Source organism: Lepisosteus oculatus, chromosome 19, assembly GCF_040954835.1.
Source record: "Lepisosteus oculatus isolate fLepOcu1 chromosome 19, fLepOcu1.hap2, whole genome shotgun sequence".
NCBI classification, from domain to species: domain Eukaryota; kingdom Metazoa; phylum Chordata; class Actinopteri; order Semionotiformes; family Lepisosteidae; genus Lepisosteus; species Lepisosteus oculatus.
The window spans coordinates 5,214,811-5,240,929 of NC_090714.1; the positions used below are offsets into that span (position 1 = coordinate 5,214,811).

The 26,119-nt window shown below is 38.1% G+C and overlaps 1 protein-coding gene and 1 long non-coding RNA gene across 3 annotated transcripts in view; one reads left to right on the forward strand and one right to left on the reverse strand.

The window, feature by feature from the left end:
- LOC102687293 (ras-related protein Rab-26) overlaps positions 1-26,119 on the forward strand; it is a 142,477-nt gene that overhangs the window by 76,355 nt on the left and 40,003 nt on the right. For both annotated transcript variants that reach the window (XM_015359934.2, XM_006636996.3), the window contains exon 5: positions 10,059-10,111. In XM_015359934.2, coding sequence (XP_015215420.1) covers positions 10,059-10,111 — 53 coding nt within the window. The remainder of the gene's footprint in view (positions 1-10,058; positions 10,112-26,119) is intronic.
- Positions 19,889-21,509, reverse strand: LOC107078957 (uncharacterized). The gene is made up of 3 exons (XR_011182772.1): positions 21,475-21,509; positions 21,243-21,370; positions 19,889-20,285 (listed from the first exon to the last, which is right to left on the reverse strand). It is a non-coding gene; the product is annotated as an uncharacterized lncRNA (long non-coding RNA).

Below are 26,119 nucleotides of genomic sequence, written 5' to 3' on the forward strand. Positions count from 1 at the left end.
TAATCTTAGATTCATTTTTGTTGTTTTGTATCAAACCTCTAAGTCTAAGTGTTGCTTTTATTTTTTTGTCACATATTAAAATAATAATGGCTAATTAAGCTCATGTTCAAAGAAAGATGACATACAGTATAGCCAGGTGTATTACCGCATAATTAGATGTGTTGGAGAAGCTGTTTTGAATATCAAGTTTAATGGATATACCAGTATGTTGTCTTGTCTTTAACGTGCAAAGTTTTTATTATTAGCTTCGGTCATAAATGTGAAATTTTTATAGTAGTTAACGAGGTAAATTGTCTGCGATGATTCTCAATTAGTTTTTATTAGACAATTATCTGTCAGGATGTCACCCTCAGCTCTGGATAATCTTTTAGGAGTGGAAGCCAATGTTGAAAAATGACAATTGCTGTGAATCTGAAAGCAGGCGATAATAGTCCGCACTCCTCAGATCATTTGAAAAGACGAGTCCAAAATATGTTTCTGTTGTGAAAGTGTGATATTTGTGTAGCTGGGCAAGAGTACTTGACTAGCATTAACTGTCTTTGGTAAATCTTTGGTGGTGATGCACTGGAATAGTATTATTGAAAGGTTTCCTGATAAAAACTGCTTTAAAGGTAAGAAAGTGCTTACTGCAAACCACTGTTTGGTGGAGGCCTGACATTATATCAAGTGCTTTAACTTGTCAGTAGAGTTATTAGGTAGCAAAAACAAGTGTTAGAATTTGTAACAAATTGTCTTTATGAAAAACCAAAGCGTAATGTGCAGTTTATTTTATTTGACACTCTTAAGCACCAAGAAGAGCTATAATTAACTGAAATCCTGATTCTGTTGGTGGTATTAAAAGGTGCACTAGACAACTGTGTGGCATTTTTCCCTTTATTTAAAAATTGTCATTAAATCGGCAAAAGGTTCCTAAGATCTGGAAAGAATTAGTTGTGGTTTCAGTGGCAAAAGTCAAGACTCCTCATGTACTCAATGCTTATAGACCAGTTGCCCTCACCTCACTGGATATGAAAATGTTTGAACAGATTAGGAAAAGTGAGACTGTGGCAAAGTTTGCTTATACTGTAGGACAGATAGGGGTGTGAACGATGTTACTTGATACCCTTGTCTTCCAGCATCTTGAAACAAAACTCATGCTAGGTTGCTATTTGTAGATTTATTTTCCAAATTTAATTGTATTCAGTCGTATTTACTGGCACCCGAGCTATTGTCTAATTTTCGTCTTGATCTTAATCTTGACAGCTGAGTTACTGGTTTCCTTACAGGCAGAAGAGTCAAACGTTTTCCACTGTTTTCCCCCACTGTTGTCTCCTTTAAGTAACTCTGTTACTATTCGTTTGTTGCAAGTAGATGAGAGGGACAGTGATCCAGTTGTAGCCGAGTTTGCCACTTGGTGTGAACGAAATTATTTGCAGTTGAATCTCTCTTAAAAAAACACTCAAGCCTCATGGAATGATCCGTGTAAATGGTAGATGAATGTATTTAGTAAGTGATGTGGAGTGCAAGTTAAATTATGAGGTCGATTCTGGTTTCAAAAAAGGGCAAAGCATCTGTTTTTCTTAAGAAAGGTTGAATGTTTTAAGACTGACAAAACATGATCCACAATTAATTATCAGTCTTTTACTGAGTCTGTTTTAACTTTTGCCCTCATCTACTGGTTTGGGAATCTGGAGGAGGAATAAGGGCAGTCTTGTCAAACGGTGTCAGAACGTGCTGATCTTTCGGATCTGTCCCACGTCTATCAGTTACAATGATATGATATTGCGTGATGCATATCCCATCCTCAAGGGTCCTTCACAGCCTTTGTTTAATGAGTTCCAATTACTACCCTCAGAATGCAGATACAGAATCCCCAATTCAAAAACAAACAAGTTCAAGTTCTTATTGATACCACTGGCCATAACCCTGCTCAACAGTTGATTCTCTTGTTCATGTTTCTATGTACTGCTCGTCTGTTGTCTTTATATTGTCTGCTGCCTGCTGTGAAACAAATTTCCCCCGGAGGATAATAAAGACGCACTCTTTCTCTTTTTAAATTGTAGAAGCCCGGCATTTCTGTCACTTTTATTTAAAATGACTAGAAACACTTGGCAGTTATTGAGTGCTACACTATAGAACGTTTTTAGATTTATTTAATAGTTTTACTCAAAGAAAATTATATTTATACAGTTAGGTTTTTTTATTGGAGTCACTTGAGTGAAGTACCTTAATCAAGGGGACCATGGCAGTAGCTCATCAGGGATCTGAACCTATAGTCTTCTAGTTAGAACTCAGGAACGCTGACCAATGCTCCACCCTGTTGCCCTCAGTCCCAGCTAAGATGGGGTCAGTGTTGCAGTAGAGGATAATCGGAAAGGGGTCTCACTCCTGCTGTGATTAGCAGGGCTGGCACCCTGGGTTCAGTTCCAGACCTGGGGTGCTATCTGTGTAGAGCTTTGTATATTCAGTCCAAAGACATAGTGGTGGGTGAATTGGCTGCTGGGAAAATTGGCCCTGGTGTGAGTGTGTGCATGTCTGTGTGTCTGCCCTGTGACGGACTGGTGTCCCATCCAGGGTGTATCCTGCCTTGCGCCCATTTTATGCCAGGATAGACTCCAGCTCCACCATGACCCTGAATTGGAAGAAATGGTTGGATCATGGATGGATGTCCTTAGTCCATGCCAGCTCAGACTGATGTTATCAACATTGACATGTTTAACTTACATTTCACCCCCAGTACCAGGCAGAATAAGTAGCTGCCAAATTTGGAATGTTCATTTGTCCACTTTGTTGTGCTGTAATACAGCAGAACATTCTGAGTGACAGCCGACAAGGAGACTCTTGTTAAAAACAATTGAGTGGGCCTCTGAGCAGTTTCTGTTTGCTAAGAGCTCTGATTAACAATCTGCCAATTAAATCTTTTAACAACTCAGCTTGCTGCATGGCTGGAGATGGGAAAAGGGTGCACATTTGTTTATTAATGCAAGTTATGTTCTGCCCGTCGAAAGCCAGAATAATGCTGTTGTCACAGTGTAACACGACAGCTCTTCTCTGTGTTTTCAAGGACATTACTCTGAAGGCGTTTTTGTAACTGTCTCTTTTGAATGATGCACAATGAACTGAGTGAATCATAAGTACTTGCTGTTAAAATGGGAACAATATGTTTTCAGGGATGCTCCATAAAATAGCTACTAAATGTCACTTTTTAGATTTTTAATTTCATCTACAATTTTGTTCCTTTTGAATTTATAATTCAGTGGGATATTTATTCTGGAAAGGCTAAAATATCATTTTTGTTTAAACATGACTATTTTGTATACAAAACTGCAGGGCTACTTGTTTTAACCTGAGACAGGTCCAGAAAAATAGCACAAACCTTTGCAATGGAGAATGGGATCAACATTAATTTCAAGATCAAATTCAGTGTCGGTGCATGCAACATTTTTTAAAAATCCCTTTGATACTGTGCATCTATGAAACAGTTCCAATAAGAGAAGAGAAAAACAAGTTTGTCATTAATGCTTGAATCTAAGCGGTCTAGTGCATTGCACAGTACTGTATATGCTGTTTTGCAGAATGATAAAACCGTGCTCTCTGATATGAGATTTAAACGGTGCAGGGTAATTTGCAGACATTAAGGAATCTAGCTTGGTAGTACAGTATCTTTCAAAGCTCATTTTAATAGCTGTCAATTCAATTAAAGCTCTAGACTATAATTAAATTCTGGCTTGGATTTTTATAATGTAACAAATTGTTTTTCTCATTCAGCTCCAATTCTGATTCAGATTTTTTTTGCTTGGCTCAGAGCCGTACAAACTCCCCAGACATGCTATGCCACATTTAATAATAACATGCTTAATGTTTCTTGCTTTGTTTGTACCTCTATCCAGTGACTGAATGATTGTAAACTGTAAAAAAAAAACAATTTCTGGAATGTTCAGTTATTGCTCATAGAGCACAAAATTGTTAATTATTCATGTCTAGTTGGATTCTTTGCTGTCTGTGCATCACTGTTGATGACAAACATTAGCGTTGCATTCTCTCAGTCTTTATTTTTGGGCAGCCCAGTGGTAAGCATTGCAGCCACTCAGTGCAGGGGCTCTGGCTGCTATCTGTGGGGAGTCTGCATGTTCTCCCTGTGTTTGCATGGGATCCTCCAGGTGCTCCAGTTTCCTCTCACAATGTAAAGACATACTGGCAGGTTAATTGGCTTCTGGGAAACTTGGCCCTGGTGTGAGTGTGTGCCTGTCTGTGTCTGTGTGTGCCCTGCAGTGGACTGGCATCCTGTCCAGGATGTGTCCTGTCTTGAGCGTATTGCTGGCTGGGATAGGATCTGGCACCCCTGCAACTGTAAACTGTGTATTAATTAAGAATTTTATTCTTATTTGCTGCTGCATTAGATCAAAATCTGTTCATATCGGACTATATAAACAGATTATGTGTAACTGTTTGAATCTGTCATATTGGATTTCAGAGATCTGAGTAACGGTAAGGATGGATCACGGGTATCATGGAAGTCAGAGTGTCATGGCGCTGTGTATTGGTTATTTTAGTTAAAGGGACAGCAGAACAGGAAGGCAAAGACCATGAGCTGGAATAGAAAGCCTTTTCTGTCAATCCTGCAATATTTCAACTGCAAAATCTGGAATCCAGAATACTTCAAAGGAAAGGAGTCACTGAAAGTCAGTCATCTGTCCAAGAGCATTTTCATTACTCTGGCAGATCTATAGATAGAGTAGTAGTTGTATATGCAAAGTGTAGGGGAAAAGTAAATTTTGCTTGCTCTTTTTCCCTGGAAAGAAGTGATAGATAGCATTCAAATCCCCAATCTGAAGCACAAGCATATGAAGCAAACGAAAAGAAACGTACATTTTTGATTAGTAGATAATTTGGTTTCAGTTTGACATAAATGTTTAAGGGATGTTTTTTGTGTTGTGTGTTGCTTTTCATTTATTCAAATGCACACTACCTGTTGAGGTCTTTCTAATGTTTAACCTGGGCGGACAGGTAATTGTATGTGGGTTGGGGTGTGGAGGGAGAGTCATTCGAAATTAAGCAGATGCAGAAGTGCAGGACCACTAGTCTGTTGTGTTGTACTGTTTGTAAGGGCAGTCAGGATGACAGTATGTCAAGGATCATTTACCAAAAAAAAAATATTCTAGAGGTGTACAGCAGTTATCCGTGAACTAAATTATTCCAGTAACTCAATGAAGTTTAAACCCTGTTCTGCAACAGAAGGCAGTAAAACACATCATATGGTGCTTTTCTGGACAGTCCACTCAATGCACTTTACAGGTAATGGAGACTCCCCTCCACCACCACCAATATGCACCACCATACACCTGGATGATGTCACGGCTGCCATAGTGCACCAGTATGCTCACCACACACCAGCTGTTAGTGGGGAGGAGAACAGAATGGTGAAGCCAGTAGGGATTATTAGGAGGCCATGACTGGTAGGGGCCAATGGGAAATTTGGCCAGGATGCCAGGGTAACACCCCTACTCTTTTCAAGAAACGCCCTGAGATTTTTAATGACCACAGAGAGTCAGGATCTCGATTTCATGTCTCATCTGAAGGACGGCATCCGTTTTACATTATAGTGTCCTCGTCACTATACTGGGGCATTAGTACCCCCTACTGGCCCCACTAATATCTATTGCAACTTCCAGCATCAAACTTAACTTTTGTAGGAGGTCTCCCGTCCAGGTACTGACCAGGCTCACACCTGCTGAGGTTCAGTGGGCTGCTAGCTGTGTTGCAGGGCGATAGAGTTTCTGGCAACAGCCTGTAATACAGACAGAAGCTGGGGGCTGGAAGAGAGTTATGTGAACTCGGATAACACAACTTTCATCTTCTAATGAGCTTTTGTTTTTCTTATATTTCATTAACAAAAATGGAAATGCCAATAATACTGTAGAGGCATGCCAACAACACGCACAGCATGTTGAAATTAGAATTTACAATTTGTATCCTCTTTAAATTATTTACAGTAAGCAGACTTGACCTACTTTCACTGTGTCATTTACAGAATGATAAAAGTTTTGGTAGATGATTGCGCCATGTTTTTATTTCATTCAAGCAATATCAAGAGTGTGTTCTGCATTGGCACTGCCTTATAGATGTGTTGTCAACCGCAGTAGGTAAATCTCTGAACCAGTAATCACAAAAAATAGATCAAAATACTGCTTACAGCAGGTCTCAAACTGCTTACAGCCAAAAATAGCTAAATCCTAGAGTTGAATGATTCTTATGGACTTCTATCAAAATAATCCTATTTTATGAGCAGGTCCCTTATACCATGTAAAAAAGAGCACTACCAGTTGGCTGAGCAATATTAAACAGTGAATCACTTTGTAGGTGGAGGTGTCACTTGTCCAGCTTGGAAATATTATATGTAGAACCCTGGACAAGTGTCAGATATCTACACTTTCCTGCTCACCGAAATGGTGGCTCATTAGTGAGATTCTGTGAAAAGAAGATGTCTGCTGAGTTTGAAAAATGACCTAATTCCATAAGACTGAAAGCTTTGAAACTGACCTTGAGAACTGTAACATTAATAGTTACATCACTAAACAACAGAATTAGGTCTCTCCACACAATTGTAAGTTTTGACATTATTGTGAGTAGAGAGGAAATTTCAGCATCCAGTTTCTTTATAGTTGAAAGTGCCCCAAGGGACCACTGTCATAGTTTGCCTAAAGCATTTAGGAGGCTTGTATGAACTAATTAATAACTTAATATAATATCTCAATTTGCAAATGATTTAGTCTGATAAGGCTATTTTCAGAAAATGTTCATTCTGTAGGCCAGTTTGAATGGATTTCTCTATATAGAAAATCATCCGTCATCAACTTGATCAACCTTGTGACCTCTAGCGAAGATGCAGTCTATTTTTACAAAAATATACCTGTTTAATAAATGAACATTCGTAGACTGTCCTGCTTTTTTTGGTCATCTGTACTTAACCATTAAACAGATGGTCAAGTCAAGGACATGATCCTTTCAGAAAGAATTTTGCCTCCAAAATGGCAGGCACATGCTTACATTTCAAAGTCGTTTAAACGTGCTCCCCAAAATGCAAATCTTTGGAAGATGAATCCTAAGATATTATTTGAGGATTCTGACAGTTAAGCTATTTAATGTTTTATTTATGAGCTTACATAGGTCTTTTAAAGAGGGTGTGAGATCTTGTGGTTAAGTTATAGGGAGTTTTCGCCAAACAGCTCCATGTTCCCTCTAGTTTTCCTGTGTTGGTTGCCTTGAGCATGTTCCTGAACCTTCCTGGTTTCAGCCCGTCCAGTGGAATATGTGAATATTGTAATATCATCTGTAAATGTGGAACATTGGACAAGTGTCAGATATCTACAGATTCCTGCTCGCTGAAATGGTGGTTCATTTGTGAGATTCTTTGTAAAGAATATCACAGATAAAGTGATGTTAGAATATGATATGTGCGATTCTGTTGTGTGTAGCTGCTGTTCATTTTCTAGCTACTGGTGATTGCTTTGCTTAATTCCTTTTTTTTCATATTATCCTTACAATATTATTAAAAAGCAGATAATTTAAAACATTCTGGCATAAATGGCATGTTATGTATGACTCAGGCTGCATGCATAAATATACGTGTGAGCATGCATGCAAATCCTATTTGTTTTTCATACAAGTAATGTAGTACATGCTGACAGCAGTGTTTTTTGAAGAGTTCCATTGTCCTTGATATGCAGGAAAAGCATTGTCCCGTGAAGGTAATTGCAATAGAAGGGCTTGCCATTTTCTTTGTCAAATTGGTAAATCTTTTTTTATATATACGTAATGAATTAGGAATTGACAGCTATTTTAGTACTCAACGTCTTCAGCAAAAGCCCTGTACCGCTGAGATTGAATCCTAATTATGTCCATCTGTAGATTCATTCACAATTTGATACATTGTATGTCCCATTGTGCCATAAGGGAGAGTCACCACATGATGGAGGAGTAGTAGTGTTTTCTGATGTCACTGCAAGCTTGCATGTGCCTATCAAGTCTCAGGAGTCTCTGTTGTGCTTTGAGGACCCTGAGCTACTGTATGAACGCTAACCTATCGTCGTGATCATTGTCAGTTTTATTTATCTCGAGCACCACTGCTTGCTGGACAGATGCCTCAATGCAAAAATGTGCTTAAGTCTTTGTTTTTTGTTTTGTTTCTGAATCAACGCTCATCTGTTAAACTTCCTTCTTGTCTGCAAGGGGCTCTTTGCGAGCTAAGGTTATGTTTCAATCTTTCAATGTTTTCATTAACCTTTTGCTTTGGCAGTTTTGACTGACCACAACAGCTCATCAATCTTTAAAGCTTGCCTTGTCTGAGATAGCCACAATGTCTTTGCGAAGGTCCAAATATGTTTCTTTTTTATGTCTGGATGATTTAATTAGTTGGGCTTTGTAATGCAGTCTGTGGAAGGCAGATAAAAAAAAAAACTTTCAAAAGCAGTTCTTATTCTGTAAAACATTCCAGTTCTATTGACCACCTAGTCATGTCCAGACCTACATTTTAAAATTACGGTTATCTCTGTATATGAATGAAAGCAAATCAGCAGTTATTCTTCATATCCTGACAGTAATTTAGAATAATTATTTGTTCATTGTGGAACCTTTCAGAGCTGCACGTCCTGAAAAAATACGAAAATTAATTTTCTAAAGCTTCTAGAATTTGTGCATCTTAAGCATATTTTAACCTTTTGCATTGCTTCCTGAATTTTTATGATGATCGGGCCCTTTTGTAATTCAGAATAAACTATTCTATTATGGATTGTGCAGTTAAAATAAAGCTTTAATTATGCCGATTGAAACCAAACTCAACCTATTCTGGGGGGTGCGAGGGTTTGTTCCTCCTATATTTGATGAGAATGAATAACTTTCTGAGAGATACCTTTGCTTAATAAATTACATTTTATGAGCTGTTTTTAATCAAAAACTGCTACTGTAACTGCTCTTGTAAATCAAGCAAAAAAGAAAGATATCACTGTGTCAGATGATATAATTATAATAATAATTGCTTACACTTATAGCGCTTTACAGGTAATGGGGTCTCCCCTTTGCCACCACCAATGTGCAGCATCCACCTGGATGATATGATATGGACCATTAATTTCTGCCTATATCCTTAAGCTTTTAGTGATTATTTTCAAATGAAGCTTTTTAGTTGCATCTTTACAGTCCCACCAATACATACATGGGATCGCCAGAAGCATTAAGAGGAGACTGTTAAGCAATACGGGCATAGTATATTACTCTAATTAGTATTACATTAACTGTAATACTACTAGTATGACTAAGTATTCATAATAAAATATATGAACCTCTTCTAACACATCTTCTTTACAACTGAAACAAAATGAGCATTATCATTGTTGTCACCTGGCTGCTACATAAAGACAAACTTAAGCTATATTCGTACATAACACACAAAAAACTCCTACATCTCAACCTGTATAACGTATATTAAGAGTGTAATGAACTCCTAGGTGATTACAGGATTTGATGTTATTTACAGGAAATAATTACCGACCTGTCAGTAAAATGTATTAAGAAGAGACGGTTAACGTCCGCGTTTTTGATGCCCCTCGTTTATTTATACAAAGAGCGCAACTTAGTACCTGTTCCTCTGTCCACTCTGCCAAGGGAAAGGTTCCACTCTCAGGCTTCACTGCAGCGAATGAAAAGAAGGACTGGACACCAGTATTACCTTACCGTGAATCGGATCTCACCTGCCCCTTACACTACATTATCCACAGTATCACATCCGGATTCAAGCTAGCAAATTTACAATGCTTAAACTAATAACGTTCCTAGAGAATTAGCACCTAGTAATGCATGCATTGGAAATGCTGTCATTTAGAAATCCAGTAATTGTCTTGTATTATATTTATAATTACTGTTCTGCACCTTAGCCATGTTTTTAAACATGCATCTTTGCTAAACCGATTCAGACCATCTGATTTTGTGTTTTGCTTTATTCCTGTTGCATTGGTTGAAACAGATATATTTCTTTTGCTAAACAAATAAAAATGTCGTAATTCACTTTTTTCCCCCCTCTCCAGCTCTGTTGTTGCTGTATGACGTCACCAACAAAACGTCCTTTGACAACATTCAGGTAGGCTCCTGTTTTTGATCCACTGACACTGTAAATCCTACCGTTATCCTTTAAGCCTAAACTGAAATCCTGAGCACTGTTGGGAAACTGCTTTCAGAAAGCGCCTGTTATTTCTCCAGGTTCTGTGTGAACAAATGTTTTGATGGGATATGATTTTTTTCTTCATTAATAATTCCAAATTGATTAACTTCACTGTAGGTTGAGATAATTAGGTTCTGGGTTTGTCTTGTGAATTAAAGGATTTTATTGTACTTACAGTACATCTTTAGTTGTAACTAAGGTAGTCACGTTGCAATTTAGAAATTATCATTTGTATATCTTTCTGGTGTTTAAAACATCCAGAATAATCGGCATTCATTTAATTGTTCAATTTAGATTTGAGAGGTCCTTTTTCTAATTATACATTGTATCCTTTACTGGTGAAATGTACCCTTATCACAGCTTTGAAGTTTGCTTTCATTTGCTGATAAAGTCTAAGCTTTGTCAGGATGAACAATACTGGCTTTTTGATCGAATTAGTTGGCTTTTGTTGGGGCTGTGCAGTTAAATTGGGAGGTCAAGGTACAAAGCAGATTGCTGGAGTTATTGGGTGGGGAACATTTTGTCTCATTGTCCATTGTGGAATATCTGGAAGATTATGATAAGTCTGGGCTATGAGGTCAGGCCTTTCTCTGGAACCGAGGGAAGGGCACGAATTAGGATGGGAAGAAGAAAACTTATGAGGCTTTCAAAAGAAACAGCCTCCTAGAGTATATCAAAGCAGCATCCAGCTATATTGTTGGAGCTTAAACGAATTCTGTGAGGTACCCCACAGGCTGTAACTCATCCGTGCAATCTGTGACTATGTGATTTAAGTCTCTCTTCATACCTCAGGTGCTTTCTGAGACTGTAGAAAGACAGCACAGGCTGTATAATCTTGCTCGCAAAACCACCAAGCTGGTGTTTTAGAAAGTCAATTCTCTTGAGAGCTGAAGAAAAGCGCCATTTCCATCTCACCAGAGTTAAGTCTGAAAGCGAATATTTGTTATGAACATTGGAGGTGTCAGTGGTCCCGATTGCACAGGCCCTGTTTCTCAATGGTTTGAGTCACTAAGCAGCTGTCACAGGATTTCACAGATAGAGACATACAAACCATTGCTTTCTCTGAGCTTTTCTTTCCTTGACTGGACGTGACAAAAAGAATTGGAAAGTAATTGTGTAAATGGTGCTAAAGAAGGTGTAATATAGGGCTGGCATGTACTGTGAGCTTCAAAGAGTTGTGTCTTTAGATCAGTGGTTCTTAACCTGGGGTGCACAGCAGTGTGGGGTGAGGTTTAAGAGTTAACCTTTGTGGGGATTTTTTTAGAAGGTAATTAATTGAAATCACAAATAACGCACAGGTATGTAAGTACAATTACTTGGTTGCACCAAACCTAGGTATTTGAAGGTAAACTTTTTTCCTTCATTTTTCATGCATTCATAATTTTACTGTGAAATTTAAATAAACATAATTCTGCCTCTTTCGTTCTATAATTATGACATATCTTAGGTTTAAATAAGTAAACTACGTCAACAACTTTGGATAAGTGGTGCGAGAACAGATTTTGAGAACTAGTGGACTCCAGGCTGCAGTAATGATTAAGAACAGCTGCTTTCAATGGGAAACAGTAGACGCTGGTGTTGTGTCCCTCTGAGACTTTTTCAGCCATTCATTTTATTGACAGAACAAACACAAATTAAAAGTGTATGGCGCCTTTAACTGCAAAGTCTAACTTTAAGTCCACATGAATAAGCCAAATTAGAAAACCATCAGTTTTAGGAATAATACTGTATATTCTTTTCTAAATTTCCAACACAAGTGTGTTTTAAGTTCTTGCAGTTTTCACATTTTGAAAAGATTCATTATCACAAACTTGGTACCTGTAGCCTGGAGATTGCTGGTTTAAATTATCCAGTTAATTAATACATTTATGGTGTCAAACAGAGCCTCTTGGTATTATTATCAAAAATCATCATTATTTTATGTCCATAGACCAAAATCAAAAGAACACATCAGAAACAACAACAAAAAAAATCATCAGGAAGCCAACAGCATTAAGAGGATCATTAAGGAAACCAGTGAGAGCTTTGAACAACTGCTGTTTTCTGTAGTGGCGATAATGATCGGTTTAAAAAAGGAGATTCGGAAGATGTGTGAGACTATACAGAGCAGGTCAGCAGCGACGAAGTGCCAGGATCCACAGGCAGAATGGGGCTGTAGTAACTGTGCGTTTTAAAACTCAGTTTGAGGAGAGACGGCGGCCTTGTTTTCATGTTGATTACGTTTCAAATCCGAAAAACATCAGTTTAGTTGGAGGCTGCAGATTTATAACATTCATCTTATCCTCCTTGCCATGTGCCTCTTTCTGTACCCGCTAGAAGGTGATGCAATTTCCCAGGAACCTGGATATTGTCGAATTCCCCAATGGGATGGGAGCGAGGCCTTTCAGCATATCGGAGATCACCTCTGTTTGGAGGATGCGTTGTGTTGCTCGGGGCCGAGACGAATTGATCACTGTCTCACAGCCTCAATGCATTGTTTAACTCCCTAAGTATTTCCCTGCTGCTTAATCGGAACAAAGACTGACATGCTCTTCTAAGGTCAATAAAAATGTTTGTGTGAAGCCCTCCAAAACGGAATCACTTCAGCTGAATGAGAAGTGATCAGCTTTAAGCCTGGCCTTCATTCGTTAAGAGAAAACAATGTGTTGAGTCGTTTTTTTAAGGAAATAAATTTGGCACTGTAGTAGTGGCATCACATTGTTTTGCTATGGGTCTTTTTATGTTCACTGTGGCGCAGGAAGACTATTTGAAGAGTGTTTGAACAGTTCCCATTTTGTTGAAGTACAAATAACGTCTACATAATTTTTGATTAAAAAGTTTAATGTAAAAAGAAAAACGATTATTTTCATGGGTAGTGAGGTTAAATGTCCTTTTTTACAAGTCCCTAACCTAGAGATGTGAGATTTTCCTTGCAGGTTTATGGATATGGGTTGAAGTCTAGGTGAGGACGCTTTCTGAATTTGGAAATTGCATGTTCTTTTTGTGCTTGTGTGGGTTTTTGCTTGGGTGCTCCAAAAATGTCCTCCCAATTCCCCAAAACAGGCCGAGAGGTTCAAAGGCTGCGCTAAATTTGCCAGCTCCCATGAGGAGCTGGAGTGTGACCCTTTCTCGATTTTAGGCCCTGTCTTTAGTAATTGTGTTACAATGCTGACTCCCACTTAACTGGATTAAGACTCAGGCACACCGATAGTCTACAGGTTATAAATATGGAGTGAATTGCATAACATGGATTCTATCGATGCTTTTTTTAACTCCACATGGTTTGCTTGAGGTTAGTGCTGAATGATGACGACTTTGTTTTATATGATATCACACTGGCTGTTTTCATTTCTAGACTAGTTGTTCTTGTTTTTGGTGGAATAAATATTTGTATTCTGTTTTAGCTGGGTGTCTTCTGCTGCTAATACTGTACATGGTAAGGCTGCGTCTGTCTCCTTGCTTCTGCGTGATCTATTGGAAGTGTGCGCTGTGTTTCTCTGGGCGTCGAAATGTCATCCGTGTGCCCATGGAAATAGAGAGCTGGAGCAGCACAAGTCGAGTCTGTTTATTGAAGGCCTCCTTCAAGAGAGCAGAGCAGATGAATTCTCATTTGAAATTCAAGGCATGCTGTTTCTTAAAAAAGAAAACCGTGTCTTAACACACTGCTGTGATGAGTTCCAAGCTGGAAATGGCGATTTAGAAGCCTCACAGGTTGATTGGATTAATTTTTAAAATAAACAAAACTACTTTTATTTGAGACAGTTGTGGGAAAACAGGGAGAAACGGAGAATTTTTAGCATTGCTTAAAGGCGGGGGGAGCAGGTATAATTGAGTTCGTTGCAACCCCCTGAGAATCTGGAACAGCCATGAAATGATCAGGGTAGGTGTTTATTTGAGCAGAGCTCTGTCGCACTGTGCTCTCAGACGTCCTTATTAAAGCTGCTCTTCTTCCCCTGCCTTTTGCTCTTTACCGAATAATCACTCCGAAAATTAGTTTCCCAGTCCTTCTAGAGGCTCGCCAATATAATTTAACAAGGCATTGTCATTTACATTTGTATCTGCTGACCTCTTCCAGATTGAGCATGATTCCAATTTGGAAGTGAAATTTCTATTTTATATTATTTTTAGATTTTATTTAATATAGTTGCATAATATTTATATATTAGACATTTCATGTCAAGACACAACTTGATTTGCATTGTAATGTAATGTATGTTTATGGGCTTGCTGTATGTGCAGAAAGTTGTTTTCTGGAGCTTCCAAAATAGCACACATTTCAAATTAGTTTTCTCTCTTTCAAAAGCTGTTCAACCCTCCAAGACAGAGACATTCTGGAAAGCTTCAGATAGCCCCGTTATTCACCCTGGATGTGAGTCAGTTGGGCATACACCAAGTGGGAGTAAAAATCACATAAAATAACTCCATGCTGTTCCTTGTCAGCTCCCGAGCTGGAGAGTCAGTGGTTATCTGTTTGTTAGGCATACGTTTCAGAGCTGTATTGAGATAAATGATGTATATTTCACTATTCTTCTGTATGCAGTGTATGAAATATAGATTTTACTTGCTCTAGTGTGGCAATATGAAGCCCTCTACTAGATTCTAAAAAAATAATTTTGGTGTGCAGTAGGTTTTAAGATTTTCCTTTTCCTTCACAGATATTAAAAAGAGAAAACCGACACATATGAAACTGACTGACAGACACTTTCAGCCCACTTACATATTCCATACAATCAAGAGTAAAGATCGTATTAATCTTAAATGTTTGATGTTCAGCCCTCCTGTAGAAAAGGGAGCACATCTTGTCTCTTTCAGAAGTGAGACTTTTGGGAAATTGAATTTATTTCAGGCCACTTCACATGGTGATTCAGAACAAAAACGTTTTTTTTTTATGATTCCACTAGGAACCACGCATAATAATGACTGTTGATTAACTGCCTTTAGTTAATTTTCAAAAAGGTCCAGACATCCTTTTTTAATGCCTGTACTGCAGTCTGCCCTGCTTTGTTTGGCTTTCAACACCAAGTGCAGGTTTTAGGAAAGTCATTTCCCAGATTACTTTGGACTAAGCTTTATTATTCTGAATGTGTTGCTCTCAGGGCTGTTGTTTTTTTTTTTACTTCAGGCAGTCAATTAAGTTACATAAAATGATATAGAGGCATGGCTCTGGACCCAGACCCCTGAGGGTTATCGACCAGTGAGTGGGAGTTGTTGGGGGGGATGGGACACATATCTCCCTGGGTCAGCTAGAGCAGGGTATCTTAACCTTTTTCATCCAGGACTCAGATTAAATTTGCATGTCATTTTTGCGACCCGTGATTCAGTTTTGAACTCATTCCCTTTTAGTGTTAGACAGACAGATTAAGTATATTATTGTGATAAACAAGTTCGTTAGTTGGTGGTACACAGCAGATTCTGCAGAATCACAAAATAGTGGAAGAACAGCACAAGAAAGCAGCACATTCATGTAAAACTCGACTTGGCACAAGCTTTGAAAATTGTTCAAACTGTGATTGTGTATTTGAAAGGCTGCATCTGTTCTCTTTTTTCCCCCACTTTGATCCAGGATTCTTTTAGTGATTCTGTTTGTGTTCGGAAATCCTAGCGCAGTGTCTGGGCAGATTTGGTTCAGCTGCTCAAGAAGACAGCACTGCTTAAAATGTGTTTGTATTTGTATTTAGTCAGGAATATGTCTATGAACCCGGGAATGATTAATTATGAGGAATTATACTTGATGTCTAAGAGAAGATGCATTAAACATTTTCATTTCTACTAATTACTTTTCACAGAGGAGTGTGATATTTTTCTTCTTAATGAAGATGGTACTTTCATCATGCAGATGGTATTCTGGTTTCTAAACAATCGCTTTTAAAAAAATTGGAAAACATTTCTGGGTTTTCAGTAATAATTGAGAAATAACACCATTTTTGTTTTTGAATTGTAATTAAATATTTGTTCTCCTGAATTTTAATTCAATAAAAAAAGCACGCTTGGGTAGGAGGAACTTTTAATTGTACTGTAATTAAGAGGATTGTGGAGACCCATACAGTACGTTAAACAACCCTGAGTCAGAGGGTAAGTCAAACCACGTTTCTTCAGGAGCTATTTCTGAGCTAGTGTTCTGTTTGCAGCTATATAAGGAGAAATGTATTTGCTTCTAAAACAGCTAAAATGGTGAAACACTAGCTCCTGTTTGTTGGAAGTCTATACTGACCTTGGGAGAATTTGTATGAGAAAGCGTTTCACCACGCAAGGTTTCACAGGTAAATTAGATAGTAATTTCTCCTTTGAAATGTTGCCTTGAAAGAGTCAGAAAACATGTTTATGTTGGTAATTTCTGAAAAGCCTAGAATCTATTCAGATCCTTTGCTTTGTGAACGAACATAAAACATCGATAATACTTGGTTCTGCACAAATGAGAATAATTTTTCTGCAAAAGAAATGTTTTCATTTATTTGAGGGAAATAACATTCATCTCTAATTTATAATTATTACATTCATTCTCTCTTCTTATAACCTTGAGATGTTATGATAGCAAGAACTCTGAATGTCATGGACTTTCTTATTCTTTTCTCTCCTTCTCCCCCTTCAATCCCTTTAACCAGGGTTAGGCCGTCTCTGTCCCTTTCTCTATTTCATTTTTACAATAATATACAATACAGTATATAGTCGTCAGCCATTTGTTATACCCAAACTGATTTGGAGTTGCCATTTGTGTGTTTTTTACGCATTGACCAGTCTGGTGAGTATTTATGGCAAGAATTAATTTTCCATTCGTGTGATTAACGACAAAGAGAAGGCTATTCATGGGATCTGCTGTATTCCCTGCGTTTTATTATTATTACATTTTATTTGGTATACTTTACAGTACTGTATTTGCTGTATTACTGTTTTCATAATACATTAAACTACATACATACGCATACTAATACACTTTTAATTGATTTTTCTTGTTTAAGGGAGAGGAGAAGGAGGGTCTAAGAGCAATGTTCTGATGAGACATGATTATGGGTATATTTGCTATGTCAAGAGCTATATGCGAGTCTGCTGTATTTCTGTATGAATGCTGATTTTCCTACATGTTTTTATCGACTGTCATTAATATATTTGGTTCATGTGGTATATAGAAAAAAACCCAAGTGCAGAAATGCTTTTGGGTGTTTTGTTCTGAAAGATTCTTCGCATTTACAGGATGGCAACATTTTCTGGATGTTTGAACAGGAACCTGTCAGTTTTTAATAGATGCATTGGGTCTAGATGCAGAAACTGAGTCTGTTTAACAGGAACGACAGGTAGGGGTAAACATGAAAAATTTAGCTCTGGGCTAAAATCTTTCACTGCCAAATTACCAAGCTGCCATCAACTCGCCAATCAATACAGCAGAAGATGAACCCTGATTAATTGACTTTTTACAACATTTTTATATCAAATTACCTTTGAACTTCAGTACATAAAACTGGGTTTGTTTTGTAAACATAAATAGCCACTTAATATACAGTACAGTCCCAGAAACTCAAAACAGCTATGACAGACAGAAGGTAGGTAACAATAGTTTGAAGTAAACAACACCTCTCAGCAACAGGCATGATACAGAATGTATTAGAACTTCATACAGTACCTTCTTACAAAACCCCCAAGGTGTTATGAGTGTTAATAGTTGCCATGAAAAATACGATTCGGAAGGTGTGGAGGGCAAATGTACACACAGGCCGTAGAGGCAATCAGAATTCCTGCTGCTGACTGAAAAGCTAATACTGTCAGATTATTTTCTTGAAGCTGGGCTTTGCAAACATTTTCTTTTTCGCCAAGATGAAAAACAAATGCATCACATATCTTTCAGTGTGACTCACTTTCACTGTCTTGGGTGTTTATGTAGTCCTGATAATTAATGAATTACAAACACAGCTTTTCAAAGGTGCAGTCTCCTGAGTTAGTGTGAGGCGTTGTTACGCTGAGGAACGTGTTGAGTGAACAAGGTGCCAAGAAGTATTGATTGTAGAAAGTGCAGCTTCCCGCTAGCAATGTGGAGGTTTAGAGCTGTTGAGTTGAAATTGAGCATGTCCCTTTTTTAACGTATTGCTTTAGTTGTTGTTAGGTGAATTAAAACGAACATGTTAACCACTGACCTTAATCTCAGTGGAATAATCTAATTTTAAACGTCATGAGAGATGGTTTTTGGAGTTTGTGTTACAGTTTTTATTCAGTTTGGTCTACTATTATGCCCTTATTGACTCCTTCTTTTGAGTCAAATCTTCAGGCAGCTTGTTAGTGACTGAAAGATTCTCCATCCCTACTTTAGACTGCACCTCAGACATGAACCAGGAGAAATGACAGTGTATTGACAGATGCTCCTGAGATCTCCTATTAAAAACACCATCTGGCTTCAATGAACTTGGATCAAATCCAGCCTGCTGTTTTCAGATCGTTGGATGGTGACTGTGTACAGTGTATCGGCATAAATCTAGTTGGAATTGGAAGAGATTAGGAAGCACATTGTAGAAAAATTAGAACACTTTGCTTTGGATTGTGAACTGCAGCCTTTGGTAATTAAAAAGATCCAGTGTGACAGTCTTTTGGCCAGTTATTGCTGTGAGCTGGCATGCAACAAGCTGTATCACTTAATTCTCACTGGTGTGATAGCACTGGGAAGAAACAAGACTGGAAGGAGATAAAAGTGAAATAGAGTTTAATATATAACTGAAGCCTGATAATGATTTGGTTTTAAAGGACTTGTAGTCACTGGAACTAACAGCAATAGGAAATAGTAAATGCTGTGAGAGGGTGCCCTTGCTGGCAGGGTGACGGTACTATTCCAGTTACAAACTATTATTGTTAATAATAATAGAATATTATTGCACAGCTATCCCATGGTAATTGCAGGTCAGTATTGAACAACTTTATTAAGAAATTAGGGTAATGGTCCTTTAAATGCAGGACAACAAAGAATACAATTCCAATATTTTTTTGAAAGGAGATGCCTTTACTAAATGTAACTCTGTAATTAGAAGAGAATTGTCATCTTACCAGTTTTTCTCAGCCTGTAGTTCATGAACAGCTTCCTAATGAAACTTTCATTCCAGCTGCTTCACCAGATATATTCCCAGTGGTGGAATTCTTATATATTATTATTCATCCCATCCATTTTCCTTGCAAACCTATCCTGGAAAGCAATGGGCTCAAGGCGGGATATACGTATAGTGACTACATTATCAGGATCCTCTACTTCACATATAGAATGACGAAGCTCCTAGAGTTATAGATAAAATTATAATTCTATCTATAATTTTGACCCTACTGGCTTCTGAGTAGTTTCTTTCCATTTTTAGTGCCAACCTAGCTGATTGTCACTTCTGAATTTCACTTGGTGAATCAGTTCACCAAGATATATTCTGATTCAGAGTTGTTTTTGATCTCTTGGTCTGGTTTGTTTTGTGGATGGCAGACAGTGCATTTCCTTGGTAGTATGTGGACAAGCTTCCGATGAACCAAAACAGCCAAAGGGTTTGAATAATGGTCCATTAAATTATGAACATGAAAAACATTTTGTGGCACCTGAGTGCGTCCAGGAAGAAATTTACATTTCTGTGGTACCCTTATTGTACATAAAACCTAATAAATGAACCCCTCTTTTTCAAATTGGATCTGATTTAAAAAATGAATTGGGTTTTATTAAAAGTACATCCGGGCTTATTTCGTTTCAAATCACAGTCCAGCAGAATGTATTTGCTCCACACAAACCTCAGTTTTCACAGGGGGAAATATGTCTTCCCATCACATTGCCAAATTACAGTGTTTCAGATATTGCAGCCTGCAGGCTCAGCTGCTGGAACTTGATCTGTTTTTGCTTGGGATTTTGAATACACTGGCATAGATCAGAATTACTGTAGGCATTAAAAATTATAATTTTGTTCTTTAAAAGGAGATGATTTGTCCATGATCCTGCAAGTGGCAGCCTTTTCTCCCTCTAGCTGATAGCCATGAACAGAGAGCTGCTCTTTCCCCGAGATGGTCACAGCTGCCCAGAGACTGTTCGAGCAACAACCCAAGGCAGGATAAAGCCCTAAACAGGACTCCAGGCTTCCAGCCAATGCAAAAGAAATTTCAATTCCTAGGTGCACTAAAAGGAAAGAACAATCAGACATTACATCACTGTAGAATTTCAATTTCATTTATCAAAATCCCAGGTAAAACATCTAAAAGTGTTCTTATCTCCTTATCAACACCAAGGACACTGTTAGAACATGATAGGCCTTTGAGTTCCTAGCAAGTGTGTCACTGTCCTTTGACTCTGAGAATGTGGGAACAAAATTAGACATCTTTAGAACATGGTGCTCAAGAATGCTCTATGAGAACATTTTCCATTTTGCCATTTTTTCTTTTTGTCTGTCCCACAACCCACAGATTATAATCCAGAGTATTTACTGTTAATGCCTCAACATTATTATAAATGCATTTTGTATTGCTTTGGATTCGACATGCGTATAATGAGTGATTTCGTTCCAAAGCAGTTTGTATATTGTTGCATCCATCCTGTCGGTAAGGAGATCTGACAAGTTATTTTTCATTCAGGGGCCATGACCTTGGTTAACATCACACTTATGTTACTACTTTTCGAAACAAATTACATTTTTAATTAAAATGCAACTTTTCATCTACTGCTTACTGCTGGAAGTACTTATGATTGTTGCTAGTACGTTGAGAGCTAATGTAGATGAATTGAATATCCCTAACAAACTCTAATGCTCATCAGGTTATTTGCTGAAGTTAGCCAGATCCATTTACTGTATAATACTTTCCAAATGTAGAAATAGTTCTCTTCTTATCCAATTAGAATGTGTAATTCTCTAGGTACTAAACTGAAGCAAGCTTGACGAGCCCTTAATTGAGTTTTGAGCAGGGGTGTTTGAGAGGTCCCATACCGAGCCGTGTAGTTGGAGAAGTGTCTTTGGGGGTTGGGTGCTTGGGGGTGTTCCTGTCTGTGATTGCAGAGACCATAAAGAATGTGCCCTCCTCCCGGTGCAAAAGGATTTGAAGGCTCACAGTACAGAAAGTAGCAGATGGCTCGATGACACACATTTCGGGGGACATGTCTTGTCTTTTCCATCATCAGTGTGGGGGCGTTCAGTGATGAGTCACAGGTAGAATAAAAATGGGCTCTTGCAGATGGGTGGGAACCAAAAGGGGGAAAACTGATGACTGAGCCTAAACATAGATACTTTTATTTACAAAGGTGGAAAGGAGAGTGCCTGCGAATGACGTCAGGTTACGGGCGAGGCAGAGCAAATCTGAGGAACTGAGTCACCCACCTTCAATCTTGTAACTGCCACTCAAATTCCTGGCCCCCTGAAAAGTGAGAGGGAAAATTACCCTTTGCCTAGGTCTCCCAAAAAACCAAAGTACCAAGAGCTTGAGCAGGGCTTTTTTAAAACAGTGGTAGACACATGGATATTGACAGCAGCCAGGCTGTGATTCTAAAATAAGACAAAGAAATGAACAGAGCCAGGAAACAGTGTCTTTATTTCCCAGGCTAAAATTAAACTCTTGTTTAAAACCAGTTGGTAACATTTTAAGCAATAGCACCTCTTCTTAATCTGTTTTTGTGCCTTAATAAAAACATAGCATTGGGGGGGGGGGGATAGTTTTAGACAGAAATGCCAAGAATCCATAGTCCAACCCTATAATTTGGATTTCAGAGCGTGCTTTTGATGTGACACAGAAGAGTGACAGTAAGGGCTTCTGTTTTTCAGGCGATTTTCTGGTACTCTGCAGAGAAAATGTTAAGGCAAATGTGTGCTTACGAGAGGAAGGAAATTCGAGCAAGGATGAATCAAAGTTTTCTATGTACAGTCGCTGTACTCACAGTGAGACTGTACTGCTCTGATAAATATTTTCCAGTTTGTGAAGAAACTTGCTTGTTTAGAAATTAGACTTGCTGCTGTTATTCTGTCACACTTTCCAAAAAGTGGCATGGCTGCTCTTAATATTAAGAATATCTGAAAACTGCTCCTTGGTATTTTTTTGTGTGACATTTTTACATATTTGGCAGTTTTGTTCCATCTTTCAGGTGATTTGTGCAGAAAACAGTTGGGGCCTCTTGTCAGAAGTATAATTTTTTTCTGACTTGAATAGGCCTTTTGGCCAGAGAATTCACAGCAGTACAATAAAGGGGACTGGCACTAAGCTGTGACACAGAATTGCATGTGTTTTTCACCTGTAACAGAACGCTCATGATCATTTTTTTGCAGACTCTGTGACCGTGGAAATGTCCCAGATGAAAACAGACATATCTGAGGCAACACGTTATGCATTCAGAAATTGTTTTACTTATTTCTAGATTTCTAAGCCAGAATTAATATTGATAATTAAACAAATAGTATACCTGTTTTTATGGTTGTTTTTGGCAGAAATTCATTGCAATAAAGTACAGTATCTGTTTTTAAAGAAAACATTCTCAAGTTCTAAAATTGTTTTATTTGGTTTATTAAGTGTTCAGCAATACTCCCACAACTGGTGCAAGACTACCAACTTTCTACATTGTCATACGACTCCAAACCCGTAGACATCATTTAAAAGGAGCTTGGTGTACCCTTATTATTAGAAATTAATTTCTATAAGCTGTTTGCTGTGACTGAGCACATAAATTCCCTGCATTTCTATCTTTCTAAGACAGAATAACTCAAAGCTCTATCTCATATCCAGTACAAGTTATTTAATGTTAAGATTTTTTTCTTTAGTTCAGCTGCCAAAAAGGACAAATGTCCAAAGTATCTTTCTTAAGCCACAACAATTAGTATAAATCAGTCGGGATGTTGCTTCTCAAGCTTGATGAATATGGCACTGTGCAGTTTCACATCTTTGCTGAAACTCTTCTACAGCCACTGGATCAAAAGCATCAGAATTTTGTAGGTTTCTTGTTCGACACATTCCAATTTATTTCATTTGTGCATTTTCATCAATCTGACTGAGATGGCCGAGACAGACCAATGCTCAGAGTTTGATGACATTTCATTTTATTGATGAAGACTTCCATAAATCTGTGCCTGAGCGGATTTTTCACGTGTGAATATTTTGGGATTGATGAGCTTTTCAAAACTCCTCTTGTTAATGACCGATAAAAGCGCACCTGTGAAACAGTGTTCATAATCTTGCCATGTCTAAAGTTCGGTCGGCTCACAAAAAATGTTGAGTGTTGCACTTAAGTAAACCTTCATGAATCCTTTGGATGTCTAATGTGGCTGTTAGCTGTGTACTCTTCTCTTCACTTTTATTAGAAGTTGACCTAAAAAAATAACTGATATGAAGGCTGATATGCAATGCAGTAAATTCATTTTTCAATCTCTTACTGTACAGTTCTCACCCTGCAACATATACTGCTCATTATCACAATTTATAATAGCTCCTACTAAAAGCACAGAACATTATCAAATAAAATGACACTAACACAAAGCCTTCCTGTTCAATAGCTGAAATCAGAGATTAGTATGTAGATCTTGTTCATTCAGAGCTACACCATCTTACGGGCTTTTCCAACTCAGGTCTCGGTTATTTAATTGATCTCATTGTTTTGTTACCAACACAGACATGCTGCAAGACATTTCTACAGGCAGAAAAATGTTGTGAGTATACGCTGCATCTACTAGTTAATATTTGCGTTTAACATCCATATTGCAAATTCAGAAATTTTCCACAAAGAAGGTGAAAAGGGAGAGCGAAAATCAAAGAATGTGTCCTTTCAAACAGTTAGCTGTATGGATTGCGGAACTCCAGGATGAGTAGTTAATAACACCACTCGAGGATTTAACACAGAGTTTCACAGGGAGAGACAGGTATGCACTAAAGTGTATTTTAAAAATAGAAATTGCTTCTTTTTATTCTAGGGGGGGTTCCTAAAGCCCAAATCATGCAATCCACATGCTCCAATCAAAGCCTGACAAAGTGCCATGTTTATTAAGCATGTGTGGTTTCCGTCACCTAAAGTGACATACAGTGCAGTAAGAACATAGGAACAGTGACCAATAAAAGGAGTCCATTGTGGCCATCAGACACTTTCGTAGCTAGCAGCTGATTGACCTGAAGATTTCATCCACATGCTTCCTGAAAGGCGGCAGAGCATGCCGGGTAACAACCGATACTCCCACAACACTTTGCTTGGGGTTCCTCCAATTCTCAGTTTTAAATGCACTTCCACACAGTTTCTCCCTGTTGTCCTCTGGTTTCATGTTCCACTGCCGATTCTGAAGAAGTCCACTGGGCTGACTCTTTAGAGTATTCTGAATTTCCCCATATCTCCATATCCCCAAGTTGAAGGCTAAAATAGTTTGGTTCCTTTAGCATGTTCATGTAGCCTGAGAATGGAACTGGTTTGCTACAGTAGACTTTTTTTTTAATACCACCAGTATGTTTTTTTAATGTAGTGATCAATATTGGACACACTAGATAGGCTTGACTCATTCTAGAGATAAATATACATACGATACAGTAATCTAACAATACAGTGAACATGGATAAAGCATTAATTGAGATAATACAGATAAAAATACTGTAGAAGGAAAATATGTGCAAAAAAGAAGGAAAGAAATTTAAGTAGTATAAATAAAGGCAAAATTATCAAGCATTCTCAACTGTACACAATACTGTTCTTGAGTTGTTGGCAGTTTTCTGTTCAGAGATAACTAGCATTGCTAATAGTTTTACTATAACAGTCATTTAGGTTTAGTTTGGCTGCATACCTCAAGAAAACATCTTTCGATTCTAATGACAGGTATTTTACCTCCAAGATAAAAATTGGTGAATGCTGGCCCTCTCACTTAAGTTTAAATATTAAGTCTTGAAAGCTGTGAGTTTTAACAATCACTGCTTTAACCGGTTCTCATCAGATTGAGCACAGGAGGATGCAGTGTTCAATTTCGGGATTTAGTCATCTTTGGGATGAGCAGAAATATAAAAAGATAATGGTGATTCTGTTCTCTCCTTGAACACCTCAGGGGACAAAAATTGTAAAGATTTTATGGAAAGAAGAACAAAGTGATTAAGGATTTGAATGAATTACTTCCAAAGCAGCCTCTTAATTTTGGTCGCTGTTCTTAGTGGCATCGTCCTTTCAATTAAACGTGACCCCATACAGTTTCATACCCACTGCAGTAACGTAGAGGCAGTAGGAAGCTCCTTATTTTACCTTTCCAGCTTAATGCTTTTTTACAGTCACACTGGTATGTCATTAAGCCCTGGATTATAAAGTCTGGAGACAGACCTCCTATCTGCCGGAGGGAAATGTTTTGTGTAGGTGGCTTCATTGTAAAGCACTTTGGTCATGCAGCACTATTAGTAGCAAGGGGGTTAAAAGAATGACTACTTATATTGACGTATTGTATAATATGAAAAAACTAGCATGACAGAACCAAACAGGTAGGGAGGAGCTGATCTCGTTTATTCAGAACTGCACCATCTTGGCTTTTCCAGTTAAGGTCTCAGTTATTTAATTGGTCTTATTGCTTTGTTACCAAGACCCTGAGCAAGGCCCTTAACCCTAACTGCTCCAGGAGCGCCGTCCAATGGCAGACCCTGTGCTCTGACCCCAAGCTTCTCTCCCTGTCTCTGTGTCTGTGTCTCCATGGAGAAAAAGCTGGGGTATGCGAAAAGATGCATTCCTAATGCAAGAAATTGTATTTGGCTAATAAAGAAACTATTATTATTATTATTATTATTACATGCTGCCACAGTTTTCTACAGGCAGAAAAATGTTGTGAGTGTAGTATACTCCGCATCGCCTTTGTCCCATAAAGGATGCGCTGTGAAAGACCTTGAAATAAAATGCTAAATATGTCCAGATGAAGCAATTAACTATTCACTTAACTCTGGAGTGTAGGCAACAACTAAAACCAAAGGAGACAGTAGTCGAAACTGGAGTGTGACTTGCCTGTAATAAATTAGTAACATTTACCTTTAACAAAT